We start from the raw sequence: 17,381 nt of genomic DNA on the forward strand, positions 1-17,381 counted from the left end.
GCTGAGTCACCCCCTTTTCTGCTCCAGGGTAATGTATTCCCATCCAGGGACTCACACAGATTCTGAGATTTAGGAGTGCTGATGGGTCTTGTTTTTTGTATTACAGATCACTTTTTTCCAGAGAATGCAAATGACACGGCCAAGGAAACATGCCTAAATTGGTTTTTCAAGATTGCCTCCATCAGGGAACTCATTCCAAGATTGTATCCTTTTTTTTTTTTTTTTTTTTTGTGGTCTGATGATTTTAAAGATAGGCTAAAAGAGTTGTACTGTTAATAGAAGCCATGTGATGGGATGCCCTAACATTCTTATTGAAAGTTTGGTCCCGTTAGGGTTGCTAGCCTGAAAACACATACAGGGCAAGCCACATTGTAGAAACCCTTGGACTCTTGCTCTTTCCAGTTTTTTGTCTTTTACTTTGAATACGATGCCATGTGTCAAGCATTTGTTTCCTTGAGGAACATTCCCACCTTAATTCTCTCAATTAAAATGCTTCATATTTGTGTTTTCTCTGATTCCAAGAACTTGAAAGAACAGGGTCAAGCTTTGCAGGGCAAATGCTACTATTGAAGAACAGAGAATTTGACTTATACATAAATTCCATCTTAGTTACCTAAAGTTCTTTCTTTCCCCATAAAGCATTGATTAGAAATGCTCAAAACCCAGTTTATATTTCAGCATGCAACTATGAATCAACGTATAACATTTTCCACAATTTGTTTTAAGTAAGTATGAAACTTTGAGAACCATATGTAGAAACCATAAGCTACCTTAGTTCGCTGGATTGTTGGGGGCCACTGTGGTCCCCATCTCCTAAGACCCGCCTACTTCTATTCATGAATAGTTTAGTCTTTTCTTTATAGGGAGTAGACCTTCTGGAAAACACTTCCTTAACAGGATGTTTTTGTAGTTACGTGGAGGCATCCATCCTGAAATGTAACAAATTCCTCTCCAAAACGTAAGGCTCTTCGGTAAAATCTAGAACCATAAAATTTCTAAAAAATCTCCCATGTGTACACAGATAGTAATGGCAATGTAATAGTAGCCATTATTCACTGAGTACTTAATGTGTGTTAAGCACCTTCTGTTCTTTTTCTCATTGAATCCAAATGAAAACTGAATGAAGTAGAGACACCATCCTAATCCCCATATTAGAGAGAGGAAAACTCAAGCCTGGAGAAGTTGGTTAAGGAGGTCATGGAAGATCAGCTCAACTGGATTTGAATCTTGGCTGTACTGGTACTAGCTGTATGGTCTTGAACAAGTTACTTACAGCCTCAGAACCTCTGGCTCCCTCTCCTGGGAACATGACCCTAAGAAGAGGTCTGAGGGGGTCCTTTGGGTCACACATGCAACAATGAGAGTCACCCCTGGCACACGGTGGGCCCATCCTCCATGTTGGCTGCTGTTGATAATGATGATGATGAAAATGACGTCAGAAGCAGAAGCCTTTGCCCTTAGTGGCTTAGGTCCATGCTACTCAATTTATCACAATGTTTTGAGAGTAGTTACAGGACATGGGGGACCCAGATCTGCTTTCTGCAGAGCAGGTGAAATGCTGAGTCGTGTTAGATAGCTAGATAATAAATTCCTTGAAGCCCGGGAGTGACTGATTCACGGTGCTCCACAGATAGCTCTTCTGATTGGATTTAGAATTTATCTCAAGTGTGTTGGATTTGGATCTAGGATTGCCTGGAATAGTTTGGGGGAATAACATGGGGGCTGAAGAAACATTATTTTGCCTCACAGTTGGAGGAGGATAATGCCTTAGGCAGAGGGAAGACATACGTTGCAGGAGAAATAAATTGTAATTCACATTGTTGGTGGTTGGAGGATGTCAGATGCCAGCCTGAGATTCACGGAAGGAACAGGATACGGGACAGTAAATCTGTGGCAAACGAAAATACATGTGGAGAGAAGATCAAGGGGTGCCCAGTCGATGGAAAATAATTGAAGACAAAAACTGTTAAAATTAATAAAATAAATGTGACCTCGACTGGGGAAAAAATGTGGTTAGCCTCCACCACTGAGCAAATGATAACGATGAAAGAAATCATTCAATGAATGAATTGTATCAGAAGAGAAAGACTGTTGTTACATTGCCTTAGAAAACTGAAACTTTGACCTTGGTTTGTTACTGAAACTTGATTTTTTCCCCCCCCTCCCTGAAATTTAGGAAGTCTTTATCTTTATTTAAAAAATTAAAGAACAGCGAGTTCTCACGTTGAATATAATGCTGGCCTTTTTTTTGTCTCTCGCAGGGGAATTTCAGAGTGCCTGCCCCGGTTGACATGCATGATCAGAGGGATCGGAGACCCACTGGTGTCGGTGTATGCCCGTGCCTACCTGTGCCGGGTAGGCCATGCGAGTCACTGCCCTTGACGGCACGGCTGCCGCCCGTCTCCTTGAATGTTCACACAGGGCCCTCCTTCCCCACCACCCCGCAAGTCACTGAGAGAAGGACTTTATTAGCGGCTAATTTTAGATCATGGCTCTGCCACAGAAAGTAGAACTGTAGGGTTTCTTTTAAAAATTAATTTTAAAGTAGACCAACTTACCGTAGCTCTAATTAGGGGATGTTTAAGGTCATCTTCTTACAAATGAACTGGTTTTCAGAATTAATTGTTTCTCAGTTCTTGCTGGGAAGGAGGTTCCCAGGGCCTTTGGGCTAACAGGTTGCTTTTCATTGACTTCAAACATGCTCTTCCTTTGTCTTGACTTTGATTTCTTTATTAGTTTTCTGCTTGGCAGGGGAGCAGTGTCCCACATGATGGCAGGCCTCAGGGTCTGTGTGGCCTGGCTTAGGTGGCTGCTGTGAAAGGGGGTAGAGGGACTGATTAGAAATTACTTGCCCATGCCCTTCTTTAAAGCACCATGAGGCTTCAGCTAAGCTATTAAGTTTTTTGTGTATGGAAAAATGTAACCAATGGAGGTTATATGGTCTTTCTTTTTTTTGGAGATGGAGTCTTACTGTGTCGCCCAGGCTGGAGTGCAGTGGCGCCGTCTCGGCTCATTGCAACCTCCACCGCCTGGGTTCAAATGATTCTCCTGTCTCAGCCTCCTGGGTAGCTGAGATTACAGGTGTCCGCCACCACGCCTGTCTAATTTTTGTATATTTAGTAGAGATGGGGTTTCACCATGTTGGCCAGGCTGGTCTCGAACTCCTGACCTCAAGTGATCTGCCCACGTTGGCCTCCCAAAGTGCTGGGATTACAGGCGTAAGCCACTGCGCCTTTTTTTGTTTTGTTTTGTTTTGTTTTGTTTTTTTGCACCAGAGTCTCACTCTGTTGCCCAGGCTGGAGTGCAGTGGTGCAATCTCAGCTCACTGCAACCTCTGCCTCCTGGGTTCAAGCGATTCTCATGTCTCAGCCTCCCGAGTAGCTGGGATTACAGGCACCTGCCACCATGCCCAGCTGCTTTTTGTATTTTTAGTCGTGACGGGGTGTCACCATGTTGGCTAGGCTGGTCTTGAACTCCTCACTTCAGGTAATCTGCCTTCCCCGGCCTCACAAATTGCTGGGATTACAGGTGTGAGCCCCCGTGCCCAGCCTTGTTTATGTATTTCTTCTCTGCTGCCTTTCACCTTGTAGAACATAGCAAATGCTTTGAACACACCTTGACATCATTTGAATAAGGCCTGATATCGGAGACCCGGTGATAAAGACTTAGAATCGTGCTGTCTCTTATGCAAATAATTCTGGTGGAGAAATCAGAATGTGGGGAAGTATGTATTTTTTGCAAGCCTGTTCCCTTTTAATGTTTGAGATCAGGTACGTGAGTTAGGGTACACGATCATGTTTGTTACATATAAAGTGCCTTTGAATGGCACATGCAACTTGAAACACAGTGACAATGAGGAGAAGATGCAGAGGACAGAGCAGACCCCCCAGGAAGATTGGTAGTAGAGTGCCCTGCGTCTGTTGAAATCATTTTTGTCAGTCCAGGCAATGCATTGATTCCGCTGGTTGGGTAGTTTCTAAAAGTCTCTTTAACATTAAAAGAGTAAGAGAGACCAAGCGCGGTGGCTCATGCCTGTAATCCCAGCATTTTGGGAGGCCGAGGTGGGCAGATCACTTGAGGTCAGGAGTTCAAGACCAGCCTGGCCAACATGGCAAAAACCCGTCTCTACTAAAAAATACAAAAAATTAGCCGGGCGTGGTGGTACACGCCTGTAGTCCCAGCTACTCGGAAGGCTGAGGCACGAGAATCACTTGAACCCAGGAGGCAGAGGTTGCAGTGAGCCAAGATCGCGCCACTGCACTCCAGCCTGGGTGACAGAGCAAGACTGCCTCAAACAAACAAACAAAAAGAGACAGCCTGTGTATTAGTAAGATTTCTTTCAGTTGCAAGTGGCAAAAACCCAGTTCATACTACTTTAAGCAAAAATGGGAACTTACTGACCAGTGTCTGGAGAGGCCAGGGGTAGTGCAGGCATGGCCGGATGCAGGCCCTCAAAGGGTGCTGTCAAGAATCAGCCTCTCCCCACATCACTCAGCTCTGCTGTTCTTTGAGTTAGCTTCATTCTGTGGCTTGCTTTTTTTATATGATGGCCCATAGCGGCCTCTGGCTTCCATCCTACCACCTTAGGAACCTTATTGGAAAGTGTGTCTTCTTGCCAGTAGATCTAGCCAGAGCCTTAGGGCTGATTCTTGGTGGATTACCTCGGGTTGCTTGTCCACCCCTAGACTAGTCACGTGGCCATGGGTTGGGGTCTGGGGTTGGTGTCTGGGTACTTACTGACTGGGTCACATGCCTTTGCATGGAGCTCAGGGTGAGGTGGATCTAGCTCCACCACAAACCTCATGGTCCAAGAGGAAGGTTTGATTCCCCAGAGACAAATCTAATTTGCTGATACCAGCAATGGAGGGGATGAATGCTGGGCAGGCCGAAACAGCAGATGGGAATCATGAGCAATACCCTTGCTGCTCTGGGTAGAAATCTTTTAGACCCAAGCAGATATCCAAGCTGCTCATTTGGCCCATGAGAAGAGAAAAACAGAAAACAAAAGCTCTGAGTGGGTAGAGCGTGGGGGGAGCTTGAAGCTGTTTATTAAAGGAAGGTATGATTAACTCCTAACTCACAGCCGCTTCAGCTCATCTCCATGGCTCAGCCACCAGGCCAGCCTTTGCTGTCACCTAACAGATAATTATTGTCTTTTCTACAATATGATTAAGTGGAAGGAGAATCAGAACACTGTAGAACTGGATCTGATATTTCTTGTTAGTATATATACATATATATATATATATATTTAATCTATGTGCTTGTCCTTGAAAACAGCACTTCCTGTACCCAGCAATCACAGAGCTGCTCTTGGAATTTAACGCCATCTGAAAAACATTATTATTGTTAACCCATCATGACCTCTGGGTAGTGGAAGGTGAATGGGAGAAATCTCTCCCCATTTGAAGAAATGGGGAACCAGTCTCACTTTGTTGCCCAGGCTGGAGTGCAGTGGCACAATCTTGCTCACTGCAACCACCACCTCCCGGGTTCAAGCGATCCTCCCACCTCAACCTCCCAAGTAGCTGGGTCTACAGGCGTGCGCCACCACACCCGGCTAATTTTTGTGTTTTTAGTAGAGACAGAGTTTCACCATGTTGGCCAGGCTGGTCTCAAACTCCTAACCTCAAGTGATTGGCCCACCTGGGCCTCCCAAAGTGCTGGGATTACAGGTGTGAGCCACTGCAGCCCAGCCTACGAAGTTGTTTTTGCGGTTAAGCAGCAATTTGGAAATGAAGCGTTTCTGAGGAGCTCAGTTTAAGAAACACCATGATGTTGTGTTTTAAACCTATGAACTCCCCTCCGTAGCTCATCCCTCTACTTTTCCATCTAACCCCAGTACTGGCACCTTCTCTATGATTAATAAATTTCTTCAGCTAGAAATGTTACAGTCTGTTTTTTAACAATGAAGTCAGGACCCAGTGGATTATAGCATTGTTACACTTCATGCTCATGTTATATAAAATTGCATAAAATGTATTAAAATTTATGTCTGCTCTTATCTCTGCCTTGCAAAGAATGGATTTGTATAGCTTTTAACTAAGCATGTAACGGGGGCAGCACCACATCTGGAATTCAAGCTGACTTTCTCACGTACCATAATCTTTGTGCTTCGTCTAATAAGTACAGCCCCATGTGTGTTTATCATTTTTTTATTGTATACACAATCTTGAGAGTACATTCCTTTTTAGTTCTGTATTGATTTGTTCTCTTGGTCGTCTGTTCAGAAATACATTCAATACCTTTGGGGAAGGGCAAAGATGATTTCTGCAAATGTTGCCCTTTTTTATTAAAAATAGCTTCTGTGGCCTTTCTTATAAAAGCAATACATGTTTATTGAAAAAGAAATCAGGCTGGGCCTGGTGGCTCACACCTGTAATCCCAGCACTTTGGTAGGCCGAGGCAGGCAGATCATCTGAGGTCAGGAGTTGGAGACCAGCCCGGTCAACATGGTGAAACCCCATCTCTACTAAAAATACAAAAATTAGCCAAGTGTCCTGACACATGCCTGTAATGCCTGCTACTTGGGAGGCTGAGGCAGGAGAATTGCTTGAACCCGACAGGTGGAGGTTGCAGTGAGCCAAGATCGTGCCACTGCACTCCACCCTGGGCAACAGAGCGAGACTCCGTCTCAAAACAAAACAAAAAACAGATAAGGAAAAAAAAAAAAAAAAGGCCGGGCGCTGTGGCTCACACCTGTAATCCCAGCACTTTGAGAGGCCAGGGTGGGCAGATCATGAGGTCAGAAGATCAAGACCATCCTGGCCAATGTGGTGAAACCCTGTCTCTACTAAAAATACAAAAATCAGCCGGGCTTGGTGACACATGCCTGTAATTCCAGCTACTTGGGAGGCTGAGGCAGGAGAATCCCTTGAACCAGGGAGTCGGTGGTTGCAGTCAGCTGAAATCGCACCCACTGCACTCCAGCCTGGCAACAGAGCAAGACTCCATCTCAAAATAATAATAATAATAATAATAATAATAATAATAATTTTCTGGACTTTTTCTGTGTCTATAAACATAGGTATATATATTTTTTAATTTCCAAAAATAAAATCATACTATAGTTATTATTTGCAACCAGTTTTTCCATTTGTCTGGCTGCAGGTGGGAATGGAAGTGGCCCCACATCTCAAAGAAACCCTAAATAAGAACTTTTTTGACTTCCTCCTTACGTTCAAACAGGTAAGAGAACACTATCAGAATAGCTCATCGATATAACAGTTTTATGATAGCAAATTCACAAAACCCAGTTGGTTTTCCAAGTTGAGAATGCCTTTTAAAGCTCTTTAAATGTGCAAGCCCTGGAAAATTACACTAGCTTCTGTTGTAGACAATTAAAATGTGTTGATTGTACTGAATAAGCGGAGAAAGTTAATATGCATGTGTTAACAGGAAACGTCTCCAGTCGATCAGCCTTGCTTCTGAGCATCTGCTGGCTCCATTTTTATCAGGTTCCTGCTTTCCACAGCACTCATTCCCAAAACAGCTCGGCTTGGTGACATGAGAAACTTTCTGTGTTTTTTTTTGGTTTAAAAAAAAAAAACAACCGAGAAACCAGGCTATTTCTCTCAGGGCTGTCCACATGCTTACAAGTATGCACAGTCTGTGAGTTGTGTATGTTTTGTTTGTTGTTTGGTTTTTCCCCTCCTTTTCTAAGTGTTTGTTTGGCCTCCTGTAGATTCATGGGGATACGGTCCAGAACCAGCTGGTGGTCCAAGGAGTGGAGCTCCCATCTTACCTCCCCTTGTACCCGCCTGCCATGGACTGGATCTTCCAGTGCATCTCCTACCATGCCCCCGAGGTAACTACCAGGTGGCTTCAGTGTGACGCTCACCTCCTGTATGGTGACAGCCCCTGCCCACTGTGCCCTTTAACGTTAATGGGACCCTTTCATAACAGCTATAGTAATGTTAGTGCTAGCCAGCCTTTATAGAGGGCTTGCCATGGTGGCTGGTTCTGTGCTGAGTGCTTTTCTGAGATAGTCTCATTTTGACAACTGTGGGAGGGGAATGTGGTAGCTCCAGAGGCCATGTACCTAAGTGAGGCCACACAGCTAGAAAGCAGTTTGGTGGCTGGGTGTGGTGGCTCATATCTGTAATCCCAGCACTTTGCAAGGCCAAGGTGGGAGGATCACTTGATTTTAGGAGTTTGAGACGAGCCTTGGCAACATAGCAAAACTCCGTCTCTACAAAAAAATACAAAAAATTAGCCAGACACGGTGATATATGCCTATAGTCCCAGCTACTCAGGAAGCTGAGGTGGGAGGACCACTTGAGCCCCAGAGTTCAAGGCTACAATGAGCTGTGACTGTACTACTGCACTCCAGCCTGAGTGACAGAGCAAGACACTGTCTCATTAAAAAAGAAAAAAAAGGAAGATGGTTGGTGACTTGATACAAACCCATAGAATTGGGCTCCAGGGCCAACAAGCCTTATTGCCTCTTCACTTAACCTTCATGTACCCCTTTTGTGTTTATAATAATCCAATAAAGTCTGTAGAGCAGGTATTTTATGGAAGGAAAACAAAACTCAGATGCTTAATTTCTTTTATAATTTTATTTTTCTTTTCTTTTTTCTTTTTTGCCAGTTGAAGTATTGTCAGGAATTGAAGTGACATCAGAATCATAGCAGACACATATTTTTTTTCTTTTCCAAGACTGAGAAGCAGTTTTAGTAGAACACCAATTCAAACTGTCATGAAGACTGTGATAGGCCGGGCACGGTGGCTCATGCTTGTAATCCCAGCACTTTGGGAGGCTGACGTGGGCAGTTCACTTCAGGCCAGCAGTTCAAGACCAGCCTGGCTAACATGGATATATAGGTGTATATCACCATGCCTGGCTAATTTTTTGTATTTTTTTGTAGAGATGGAGTTTCACTATGTTGCCCAGGCCTGTCTTTTGTAAAGACCGTGTCTCTACAAAAAATACAAAAATTAACTGTGCGTGGTGGTTTGTGCCTGTAGTCCCAGCTTCTCAGGAGGCTGAGGCAGAGAATCGCTTGAACCTGGGAGGCAGAGGTTGCAGTGAGCCGAGATCGCACCACTGTACTCCAGCCTGGGCAACAGAGCCAGACTGTCTCAAAAAAAAAAAAAAAAAAAAAAAAGACTGTGATAGATGAAGCTTTCCTTGTCTTTATTTGATCATTGAAAAGAAAAGAGAGACTACAAAACAAGGACATATAGAGCAAAGCAAAGTTGAAAGACATCTGCCTTTTCCTAGATCTTGCCAACACGTGTTGAAAGCTGTACAGAAAAGAAAAAAAAGGACATGACTTTAACCGAGCAATCCCACTTTTAAGAATTTATCCTGTAAGTTAGACGAGTGCATAAACATTATAAACACACACAGAAATGCACACACGGTTTGTTCACAGTAGTGCAAAATTGGAGGCAAGCATCAGAGAGGACTGGTTATGGTATGTGCATTCAGTGGGGTGTTAATGGGGCCATTTAAAATGATGGAGACTCCTGATGATCTGTGCATACTGACGTAAGGGTATTCATGGTATATGGCTAAGTGCAAAAAGAAAGTTACACACATTGCTGTGTGTGCTGTAAGTGGCAGTGTGGCCTAGTGTTCAGGTGTGGGCTCTGGAGTCGGGGTGCCTGGGTCTGCATCTCAGCTCCGTTACAGCTGTTGTGATAGAGTAGGGAGCAGGTAACTTGTTCCTAACCACTCTGAGTCTTCTCTCTTTATCTGTAAAATGGGAGCAAAATTAATGATTCCTATTTTCTAGTCTGTTGCAAGGATCAAAGAAGTCACTGTATCTACGGTGCTTAGTGTAGCGCCCCACATCTTAGTACTCGCAGACATGATTTTTATATCTGTGCGAGAGAGTTGGGAAGGAGAAATGACAGAACATCACTGGAGTGTGAGATTTGGGGCCAGCGTAACTTATTTTTCTTTGCCTATCTGTTTTTTTTTTTTTCCTTTCTTCCTTTGAGACAGAGTCTCACTCTGTCTCCCAGGCTGGAGCGCACTGGTGCAATCTCGGCTCGCTACAACCTCCACCTCCCAGGTTCAAGCGATTCTCATGCCTCAGCCTCATGAGTAGCTGGGACTACAGGCATGCATCACCACACTCAGCTAATTTTTGTATTTTTAGTAGAGATGCAGTTTCACCTTGTTGATCTCGTGCTGATCTCTAACTCCTGGCCTCAAGTGATCCTCCCGCCTCGGCTTCCCAGAGTGCTGGGATCACAGACAAGAGCCACCGTGCCCAGCCGCCCATCTCTGTTTTCTAACTTTTCAACAAGTATGCACTGTTTACCTTTTTACTTTTTGAGATTCTAAATTATGAGGAGAAAAACTGGGACATCTTGTACTTCAGGTGAATAGTCTTACCATTAAGTAAATTGATTTTAAATCAAGCCAGGATAAAGGAAAGATTGTTTGAAGTTTTGCTGCTGGTTCTCTATGGTCCTCAGCATAGTTTCAGCAACCACATGCTTTCCCCCACTTCTGGGAAGGGTACCATGAACTCGACTGTTTTCTTGGTATTTCACTGAACGACGGAAACATACAAGCAGGATTGACGTGGTGAAATGAGAACGCTTTTTTTTTTCTTATTTTAGCGAAAGGCAAAATCAGATTAAAAACAAAATGTCACAAGGCAGTCTTCTTTTTATTTTAAGCCCCAGTCATCTCAAAGGATGGCAGAAGCTGGGAATAAGCTCTAGGAAATCATTATTGCACTAGAATAAGTGATTAAAAAATTAGGTCAGCTGAATAATAATAAACTCTGATTCTTGGGCACACTTAAAGGACATGCAGTGTCTTGTTAAAAAAAATAGTCATTTTCAAACTGCAGAAGAATTGATGTCGGTATGGAAGGTGGTGTTAAAGGTGCATGTGACAATTTGGTGCCTAAAAGCTCTTTGATAGTGGCCGCTATGAGTCACCTGCAGAGTAGAACTGTGTGTATCCATTAGAGGCCGAGACTTCAAAATAGGGGATGGTAAAGTTCGGCTGCAGCAATTGGTAATATACAGGGCAGGCAGGTGAGAGAGGGAAAGGAGAAATACCTTTAGTTGTGAATATCTCATCTACAGAATTTCAAATCGAAATTGAAATCCAAGGTAAAAAATCAAGGCATGTCGTAGTCCGTTCGGGCTGCCATAATAAAGCGCCGTAGAATGTTTAAAATAGAAATGCAGCCTTGGCCTGACTTCTTTTCTCTCCTCCTGTACTTTTGAAGTGGGTAAATAATTATAAATAACCTAATCTGGAGATCACCTTAAAAAATCCAACAGTTAAATATGGTTGTGGTTCTCCAACTCCATATAGATTGGTAAAATGGTCATTGAATTAGACACAAAGACATGCTCTTTTTCCCCCAAAAAGTATGCATGTAAAACTTAGTGAAATTGACTAGTTAGTTGTGTTATACTAGTGTCAGTTTCCTAGCTTTAATAATGCATTATAGTTATGTAAATGGGAGAAGCTGGGTGGTGGGTACCCAGGACTTCTCTCTACTGTTTTTTTCAATTACTGACGAGTCTATAATTAATTCAGAATGAAAAGTCTTTTAAAAATCCTTCAATTGGGATGAATACCCCATTCTTCATGAGGTGATTATTACGTATTGCATGCCTATACCAAAACATCTCATGTACCCCATAAATATATACACTTACTATGTACCCTCAAAAAATAAAAATTAGGCCAGGCGTGGTGGCACATGCCTGTAATCCCAGCACTTTGGGAGGCCAAGGCGGGTGGATCTCTTGAGGTCAGGAGTTTGAGACCAGCCTGGCCAACATGGCGAAACCCCTTCTCTACTAAAAATACAAAAATTAGCCGAGTGTGGTGGCATGCGCCTGTAATCCCAGCTACTCGGGAGGCTGAGGCAGGGGGATTACTTGAACCCAGGAGGTGGAGGTTGCAGTGAGCCAAGATCACACCAGTGCACTCCAGCCTGGGCAACAGAGCAAGACTCTGTCTCAAAAAAGAATAAATTAAAAAAAAAATAATTAAAAATTAAACAGAAAACAAAAACAGACATCTGTCAGTTAGGGGCAGTTTGAAAAATGCTGTTATATCCATGGCATGGATTAAATAGCCATGGATTAAAAGAATGAGGTAGATTTGTGTAATAACATGGAGAAGAGAGGGCCATCTAGATTCTCCATTAAAAAAGGCCATATTTAAATATCTCCAACCCAGTATTTATAAGAGTATCCCATTGTGTAAAAACAAAACTAGGCTTCTGTAATAATATATATCCATAAAGCACAGGCAGAATTCTAGATAAGAACATCAAAGTCCTAGACAAACACCAAAGTGTTGACAGTGGTGATTTCTAGGACATGGAAGTTGGGAGGGGGGGACATTCGCATCTTTCTTGATGCATGTCGATGTTGTTGGGACTTTTGTCTATAAAGCATTTCTTATTTTTACAATTTTTAGAAAAACAATGAAATGTTACATAAATAAGTGGCATGTAGGGCCAACAGCAACAATAACAAAAGCCTAAAAAACAAACCAGCACACCAAGCAAATGCCTGCCTTGTGAATCTTCTGAATCTTCAAGTTCTGGTGTGTGTGAAAATGAAAGAAATATGCTGAGCTGCTTTTTCAGTGGTTGATCCCAGCCAAAGGGCTTGTTTCAATCTCTGTCTGCTTTGAGCTGTTGTTCATCGTGTTCTTGCCAAAGATAATCAATTCTGTCACTTCTTAGAGGGGAAAAAATCAGTAACCTCCAGCAGACCTGCCCGGGGATCTATAACATTTGGCTCTCCGAACACTTACATGTATTCCCAAGTTCCTTTATGACAACAGAGCCTTTGGTTTTTTAAAGTTATATTCTTGGATGCATTTTTAGTGCATTCATCTTTTGTGAGAGAGGGAACTTTTTAAGCATTTAACTTGTCTTAGTGGTAAGAATCTTTTGTCCATATGTTGGGATTTGCCCTAGTTAATCTTTCCAGAATTGGTGGGCCAGGAGGTCTCATTTATGTGTGTGTGTATGTGTGCATGTGTGTGTGCACGTGCATGCATATGAGATAGAGTAAACCTCACGAAGGCATGGGTTTCTCTGTTTTCCTCCCATCTTACCCTCAGTGTCTGGAACAGTGGCTGGTATAGTCATCCCTTGGTATACTTAGGGGATTGATTCCAGGATCTCCATGTATGTCTTTTTTTTTTTTTTTTTTTTAAGACGGAGTCGTGCTCTGTCACCCAGGCTGGAGTGCAATGGCCCGATCTCCACTCATGGCAACTTCTGCCTCCCGGGTTCAAGCAGTTCTCCTGCCTCAGCCTCCCGAGTAACTGGGACTACAGCCACGCCACCACGCCCGGCTAATTTTTGTATTTTTAGTAGAGACGGGGTCTCATCATCTTGGCCAGGCTGGTCTCGAAATCCTTACCTCAGGTGATCTACCCACCTCAGCCTCCCAAAGTGCTGGGATTACAGGCGTGAGCCACTGTGCCCGGCCCCCACGTATATCAAAATCCATGCATACTCAAGTCTCACAGTCTCACAGTTGGCCCTGTGGAACCCGTGTATACTTGAGTTTGGTGTCTCACAAATACTGTATTTTCGTTCAGCATATGGTTGGAAAAAATCCGTGTCTAAGTGGACCCACGCAGCTCAAAACCATGTTGTTATTCAAGGGTCAACTGTATACTAAAGTTGCTCGTTAGGTAGGCATTGAATGATTATTTCTGTGTGTCAGGGAGTGTCAGTGTGATGATTACACAGAATCTCTTTTCCTTTCTTAGCCTTTTCCAAAGGCCATTTTGCTATTGGTCTTTAAGAATGACTTTTCAAATGTAAATACCCAAGAGTGGGTTAGGGAAGCCATTTATGATGTGGTCAATTTTGTCACCAGCTAGGGTGCTTTTGGCTGCAAGGAACAAACATCTAACTAGTCTGGCCTCCACATATAATTCCATGTGTCCTCCTCCACAACAAGTGGAGGCTCTCGGGTGATCAGCTTCAGTGCATCTTTTTGCTCTGCTGTCCCTGATTAGTAGCAAGGTGGGGGCAACCATTCCAGGCATCACGTCCAGAGCCGACAGCATCCAGGGAATCTTTGATTCTTGGGTCCTTGTTTAAGAACAGGAAACCTTTCTCCAAATCCCCCCGAAGACTTCCCATCCTGTCTCAGCAGCTAGAAATGGGCAAAGGGAACAAGAGCCACTGTGATTGGTTTGGGTCTGTATTAATCTGCTTGGGCTCCCATAACAAAATACCACAGACTAGGAGCTTAAACAACAGACTTTATTTTCTCATAGTTCTGAAGGCTAGGAGACCAAGATCAAGGGGCCAGCAAGGTTGGTTTCTGGTGAGGCCTCTCTCCTTGGCTTGGAAACTGCCACCTTCTTGCTGTGTCTTCACATGGCTTTTCCTCTGTGTACACGCATCCTTGCTGTCTCTTCCTATAAGGAGGTTAGTCCTGTGGGATTCGGATCCCACCCTTATGACTCCATTTAACCTAGAATAGTGATATTAGGGGTTAGGGCTCCAACATAGCAATTTAGGGGAGATATAATTCAGTCCATGACAGAAGCCAACCTAGTTTATGTGAGGCATAGATGGAAATCTGAATAAAATCAGGGTTTTGGGGTAGGGATTCCAACAGTATCTCCAACGTCAGCTCTCACTTATTCAGGCAACATGACAGAGAGGGGTGCCACCAGAAAGAGTGGAATTGCACTTAAGAACCCTCCTTTTATTTTTTTACTTTGGGTCCAGACGTAGATATAGATCCCTTTTGTTTTTTTCTTTATTTTTTACTTTTTACTTATTTATTTTATTATTATTATTATTATTTTAAGACAGGGTCTTGCTCTGTTGCCCAGGCTGAAGTGCTGTGGTGCAGTCTTGGCTCACTGCAGTCTCGACCTCCCAGGCTCAAGTGATGCCCCCACCTTAGCCTCCTGACTAGCTGGGACTATAAGCACACACCATCATGCTTGGCTAATTTTTAAATTTCTTTTAGAGATGAGGTTTTGCCATGTTGCCCAGGCTGGTCTTGAACTCCTAAGGTCAAGCCATCTGTCCCCATCAGCCTCTCAAAGTGCTGGGATTACAGGCATGAGCCATTGTGCCTACCAGGTCTTTTTTTTTTTTTTTTTTTTGAGATAGGTCTCACTCTGGTGCCCAGGCTGGAGTTCAGTAGCACAATCACAGCTCACTGCAGCCTCCACCTCCTGGGCTCAAGTGATCCTCCCACCTCAGCCTCCTGAGTAGCTAGGACCACAGGCACGTACCACCACACCCAGCTAATTTTTAAAAAAATTTTATGACTGGGCGCGGTGGCTCACTCCTGTAATCCCAGCACTTTGCAGGGCTGAGGCGGGCAGATTGCCTGAGGTCAGGAGTTCAAGGCCAGCCTGGCTAACATGGTGAAACCCCATCTCTACTAAAAATACAAAAAGATTAGCCAGGCATGATGGCACACACCTGTAGTCCCAGCTACTCGGGAGGCTGAGGCAGGAGAATCTCTTGAACCCAAGAGGCGGAGGTTCTGGTGAGCCGAGATCGCGTCACTGCACTCCAGTCTGGGCAACAGAGTAAGACTCGTCTCTCTGTCTCAAAAAACAAACAAACAAACAAACAAAAACACTTAGGTAGAGATGGGATCTCATTATATTGCCCAGACTGGTCTTGAATTCCTGGGCTCAAGCGATCCTCCCACCTCAGCCTCCCAAAGTGCTGGGATTACAGGCATGAGCCACCACCCCTGGCCTGCACAAATCCCATTTTTGCCACTTATTAGGAAGTGGCTTAACCCTATCTGAGCTTTGGCTTTTGCATCTGTAAAATGGGGATAATGTTCCATGGACCTCACAAGGACATGGTGAAGAGTAAGAGAGTAAAGGGAAGTCAAGGACTTAGCCCGAAACCTGGGCAGTGCTCAGTGTCCTGTAATTACCTCTGGTCTTGGGCTTGACCTTCCCCAAACCACTGCCCTAAATGATCCTTCTTCCATTGATTTTCTTAAAAACAGGAGCTCTTTTAAAGATATGTAATTGTCTTAAGATAGCTCCAAAGCCATTAACAGTATTCCAATGAGTTAAAAAAAAAAAAAAATCTGCTTCCTTTGGCGGAGGAGGGGAAAATAGACTTCAAACTGTGTTGGAGAAGAAATGTATCGAAGAACGTGGCCTTTGATCCCAGTCTGCCCAGGTTCATGTCTGCCTGCCATCACTAACTGTGCGACCTTGGGTGAAAAACACTGCTATTTGTGGCTTTGTTTTTCATCTGTGAAATGGGAGAATAGAGCCCCTGCTTCAAGGGTGGTTGGGAGAGGTAAGATCGTTGAGTGCAAAGTGCTTCTCACCATGGCTGGTGGGCACTAAGCTCTAGCCCAGTGTTTGTTGCTGATATTACTAAGTGCACCTTGGGCACCTCTGAAAATGGGGAAGAATGTGGGGTTACAGAAGAGGTGGGGAGCAGAGTAATTATCGTTCTCATTCATGCCCTGGAGTGCAGGAGTTATCTCCCATCATCCTGTAGTGACCCCACAGATGAGATGGTACCACTTGTAGCCTTCCAATAAGGACAAGGAGACTGAGGTTCGACAGAGTTGGCAACTCTTCCGAAGTCTCATCATTGGTAGTTGGTGAGGTTGGATTTGAATCCAAGTGTGCCTGATGCCAGGACCCTAGCTTCTGTTGATTGATCAGTTGATTGATTGAGACGGGGTCTCCCTCTGTCTCCCAGGCTGGAGTGCAGTGGCATGATCTCAGCTCATAGCAGCCTCCACCTCCTGGGTTCAAGCGATTCTCCTTCCTTAGCCCTCTGAGTAGCTGGGATTACAGGCACCCGCTATCACACCTGGCTAATTTTTGTATTTTTAGTGGAGACGGGGTTTTACCATGTTGGCCAGACTAGTCTCAAGCTCTTGACCTCAAGTGATCCACCCGCCTCGGTCTACCAAAATGCTAGAATTATAGGTGCGAGCCACTGTACCCGGCCCCCTCCTTCTATTTATTACACTAAATGCCATGAAAGTGAATTTTTTTCTCCCCAAGCCTCCCCATCCCTACCAGACACTGAGAATTATCTTAATGGACATGTGGCTACATTCATTTTAGAGTTTGACTTTGGAAATCTCTTAGAAATGTTACTTTAGCTCCTCCAACCTGATTTTTTAATTATTATTATTTTTAACATAATAGGCTCTGCTGACTGAGATGATGGAAAGGTGTAAGAAACTAGGAAACAAGTAAGTATTTTAAGATTCATAAAGCATGAGTTCGAAAATGGTGTTGGCTGCTATTTTTGAGCTTGGCCTGCTTACCTGGGTATGAGCTGAAGAGAGAGAGGCAGGACTGCATGGAGGTTTAGAATGCTGGAGTCCGGTTGCCTGGCCTCAGACCTTGGCTCTGTTCTGTCTTAGCCCTGTGACCTTGGGCCGCTTGC

General features: G+C 44.0%; 1 protein-coding gene across 5 annotated transcripts in view; it reads left to right on the top strand.

Moving 5' to 3' along the window:
• Window positions 1-17,381, top strand: part of VPS35L (VPS35 endosomal protein sorting factor like) — a 146,727-nt gene that overhangs the window by 52,813 nt on the left and 76,533 nt on the right. For all 5 annotated transcript variants that reach the window (XR_010110514.1, XM_063598474.1, XM_055100228.2 and 2 more), the window contains exons 10-15: window positions 107-203; window positions 911-958; window positions 2,262-2,355; window positions 7,111-7,188; window positions 7,685-7,807; window positions 17,138-17,184. Coding sequence is in view for 4 of the 5 variants with exons in the window: in XM_063598474.1 (XP_063454544.1) it covers window positions 107-203; window positions 911-958; window positions 2,262-2,355; window positions 7,111-7,188; window positions 7,685-7,807; window positions 17,138-17,184 (487 nt within the window). In the remaining variant the exon portion in view is untranslated. The remainder of the gene's footprint in view (window positions 1-106; window positions 204-910; window positions 959-2,261; window positions 2,356-7,110; window positions 7,189-7,684; window positions 7,808-17,137; window positions 17,185-17,381) is intronic.

This window comes from Pan paniscus, chromosome 18, assembly GCF_029289425.2.
Source record: "Pan paniscus chromosome 18, NHGRI_mPanPan1-v2.0_pri, whole genome shotgun sequence".
Classification (NCBI taxonomy): Eukaryota; Metazoa; Chordata; class Mammalia; order Primates; family Hominidae; genus Pan; species Pan paniscus.